This window comes from Nestor notabilis, unplaced genomic scaffold (genome assembly GCF_000696875.1).
Source record: "Nestor notabilis isolate BGI_N333 unplaced genomic scaffold, ASM69687v1 Scaffold31584, whole genome shotgun sequence".
Lineage (NCBI taxonomy): Eukaryota > Metazoa > Chordata > Aves > Psittaciformes > Psittacidae > Nestor > Nestor notabilis.
Genome location: NW_009924804.1, coordinates 1 through 3878, shown reverse-complemented (window position 1 = coordinate 3878; position 3878 = coordinate 1). Strand labels below are relative to the sequence as shown.

General features: G+C 42.7%; 1 protein-coding gene across 1 annotated transcript; it reads left to right on the top strand.

Moving 5' to 3' along the window:
- Nucleotides 1–244: 244 nt before the first annotated feature.
- ATP4B (ATPase, H+/K+ exchanging, beta polypeptide) lies at nucleotides 245–3392 on the top strand (the record flags this gene model as incomplete). The annotated part of the gene is made up of 4 exons (XM_010012769.1): nucleotides 245–362; nucleotides 974–1087; nucleotides 1792–1991; nucleotides 3336–3392. Coding segments are annotated over exons 1-4 (489 nt in total), but the record flags the coding sequence as incomplete, so codon positions are not given.
- Nucleotides 3393–3878: the final 486 nt, after the last annotated feature.

The window sequence follows — 3878 nt, the reverse complement described above, 5'->3', positions numbered from 1 at the left end:
AATATATTAATTAAATATAATACACTAACACGGTGTGATATGATACAAATGAATATATATATTTATTTCATCACTCCATTGAGGCAATCAGTGCCTGCCTGTAGCAGTCATCTGCAAGTGGAGAAGTCCTTCCCAGGCTGCAGGGCACCTCCTCTCCCCATGGGCAGGGGTCAGCTCCTGGGGAACCCCTGGTTTCTGCTCCAACTCCCCAAATACCCCAGAGGGTTTTGGGTTGCCTGGCAAGATGGAAGGTGGCTGGGGTGAGCTGCCTGGTGTGGGTATTTCCGTGCTTGCCAGCAGCATGGAAAGTCCCTGGGAGAGCAAAAATCCTTTCCCAGTGGGATTGCTGTGCCAGCAGACAAGTAAGTAAAAAGAAGACAAAGACACATGGGATTAGGAGTAAAGATCTGTGGGACGTGAAGGGAGACTGTGGAGGTCATCGGTGAGAGATCGTCAGCACACATCGCTAAAACTTCACTCCCCCCTAATGGTGTTTAACAGCTACTGCTGTTGTATTTTGAAGTTTCCTCTCCCAATATTCAGTAAGATAGGCGTTTGCTGGCAAAATAATTCCTGCAAAATATTCAGTGTGACTTTGGGAAAGCTGTTTCTCATGCTGCAGTACGGTCTGTTTCTTTTAACCTGATGTGACTATTACAGCTGTGACTGTCAACAAGTCCTGGGGAAATCCAGTGCGATGGCTGGAATGATTTTGCAAGCTGTTCTAGTAACAGCACATAGACATGGAAAGAACAGGGTTTAGTAGCAATGGAGGCTTTAGGGTTTTGGTCAAACAACTCACTGCTGTGACGGTTTCCATACAGGGTTAAATCCTTCCTGGCAAAGCCTGGGAATCTCCTACACTTGCAATAATGAGTCTTGAAGCAGCATAATAGCTATTGTCAGTTTAAACAAACAAATCTGTGTCTGGCACCTCTCCTTTGCTTTGCCTTCCTTTTTTTCTCCCATACAGGTGTAACGTTACGACCTGATGTTTATGGGGATAGAGGACTACAAATTTATTACAACGTATCTGACAACAAAACCTGGGAAGGTTTAGTGACAACTCTTCAGACTTTTCTAACAGGTAAAAATGAGGTTTCCTGCATAATACTGAAGAAATGTGCTGTCAGCATCTCCCGTGTAGGTCTGAGGACCTTAAGTCAGTGTTTCCATTTCACATTTGTCCTTCTGAAATCACAGATTTTGAGTGGAAGATACATCTTCTAAAAGGGACAAGCAAATCGCCTCATGAATCTATAAATGAAACATATTGAAACATGTCTATTAAAAGCAGAGCCCTGCTTCAGAGCTTTTACTGTGTTTAATCCTAAATAGCCTTAATAAAATAGGCCAATAAAAAGTTGGAAGGAAGAGCAAGAAAAAAAGGTCTTTAAAAGTAGCCTGTCTAAATTAATCTCATGCTGCCCGTGACTACAAATATCAAAGTGCCATAATAAGTCTTGTGAAGCCTTTGCATAGTGTCATCAGGGAGCATAGTCAAAGTAGGTTAGACGCTCCATTTTCCTGTTTATATCTTAACACATTTATGTTCCTCTTGAGCCTATATATCATCTCATACTCATACTGAAAAAATTGTATTTGAAATTGACTTTATAGGGAGCTATCAACACAAATTGCCAGCCTTAACTCATCTTGATCTCTTTCTTTTTTTGCTTTGTCTGGGTACTACATGGCCATGATGTAACCCCCAGCCTAATACTGGGATGTATAGCTTTCACATGAAAAAACTTCAGAGGGGAATTTTTCTTTCTCCCTTCACACATCTAGCATATACTCCAGCTGCTCAGCACCTGAACATCAACTGCACCAGTGACATCTACTTCTTCCAGGACACCTTTGACGGCCCGAATAAAACAAAACTGTCCTGCAAATTTACCTCAGATATGCTTCAAAACTGCTCTGGCATCCCAGATCCGACTTTTGGATTTCCAGAAGGAAAACCCTGCTTTATTATAAAAATGAACAGGGTAAGTACAAGCTCAAGGTGCTGAAGAGGAAAAAATTCACCAAGAAACCCCTGATAGCTCAAGTCTCTGCTGGGCAGCTGCTGTTTTGTCTGCTGCCATGGGTTTTAATCTCTGCTTTGTTCCGGGAGGAGAAATTCATATACTTTTCCAAAGAGAACTCCAGAGTTACCAGACAAATAGTGAGACTTGCTTACTATCCCTAGAGAAGTAACGTAGGGCAAAGTGATGACTGAAATGACTTTCGAAAGCTTTGGCTTTCATTTAGTTTTATTAGCATTTCCATAGCTCTCTCATCCAACTAACTAGCACCTAAAAGAGTTTTGTTCTGCAATACCATGATCCTGTGCGTTCAGCTGAGGCATTAAGATGTGGTAGTAACTGAAGTGATTCCAGAGAGGTGATACTTGCACACCTTATTTCTCCAGGCAGCAAAGGAAATATTTAGAAGAACCTATAAAAACAGAATTCAAACCCAGAGGATATTTTCTTCAGTGAAAACCACCAACATTTTTTTTTTGGAGAGCGAAGAGGGAATCTTCTATGCTTCCTTCATTTTTTTTTTTCAGGACATAGACAAAAGCATAAGCATTTTATTTTGTTTTCAGGTAAAATTCTGAGCCTTCCAGCTCTGTTTTGGTAGAAAGGGAAGAGCTCAAATTCTCCTCCAGTTCCTGACAGATAAAATCACTTGGTTTTTTGTTTTCACCCTCAACATTTTCAAGAATCTGTGCAAGATCTGACTGTGAGAGGAGAGCTGTGCTCCTAGTTTTGTCAGGCTTTTCCAAGAAAAGCCTGTGCTTCCTTCAGCAAGACTGCACACCAACCCTGGCAGGTGAAAGGATAGTGCCTGGGAAGCTTTGCTTCCTTCCACCTTTGCTTCTATAGGATGCAAGCCCACTATTTTTGCAGGATCAAATGGACCCAAGGGTTTCTGCCAAAGCCAAAGTTTTCTAACAAGGCATAAGATGAAAACCAAAGAGATTCAGCTTTTCCTCTGTTGTCATGCAATTAGCTGGTTTAAGAGACCCCTGGCTGCCCGGGCATCAGAAGGAGCAAGTGGCACATGTGGGTAAATGGGCTAGACCTGCCTGGATGCTCAGTGCTACCTGCCCTGGCCAGGCTAGAGCCTATCTGCCATGCCCATTCCAGGCACTGCAGAGCCCTGCTTCCCAAATACCCAGCCATGACGTGGCTTTTCACCCACATACAGAAGATGACATGATCTGGTTGGCAGTGCTTTATGCAGAAATACATCAGCCATCCTTTGAAGCTCAGATAATAATTTGCTTGTTTTTCATCTCAAAACAGTTCCCAAGATGTCCAAATGTGTGTTTTCTATTTCAGATTATCAACTTTCTCCCTGGCAACGGCACTGCACCAAGGGTGAACTGCACATATTTGGTAAGTGTATGAGGTCCAAGTCTCAAAAATTTCAATCACTGCAGCTCTGAGAGTGGGTCAAGTGCAGTTGTGACCAGAAAGATCACTCTGCAGCTCTGGACATCAGATCATTCTGGCTAAATACTGGGAATATTCTCAGCTCTGTGCAATGTTTTGCACCAGCAGGCATCATAGAATGGTTTGAGTTGGAAGGGACCTTAAAGATCATCTAGTTCCAAGCCCCCTGCATGGGCAGGGACACCTCCCACTAGTCCTGTTTTATTAAAGCCCTGTCCTGGCCTAAGAACATCCTAAGAACAAAAAGCAAACAAACAAAGAAATAAACAACCCAAACCAAACCCAAACATTTGCTTTATTTTACATCACAATTGTTTTTCTGTGCTGCAGAGAACATTTGCAGTTTTCTCTCAGCTCCCACTACTGAAGTTCATGCCTCAGCTCAGCTGCTTCAGGCTCTTTGCCTGTTTATGCTGCCTGATACGCTGG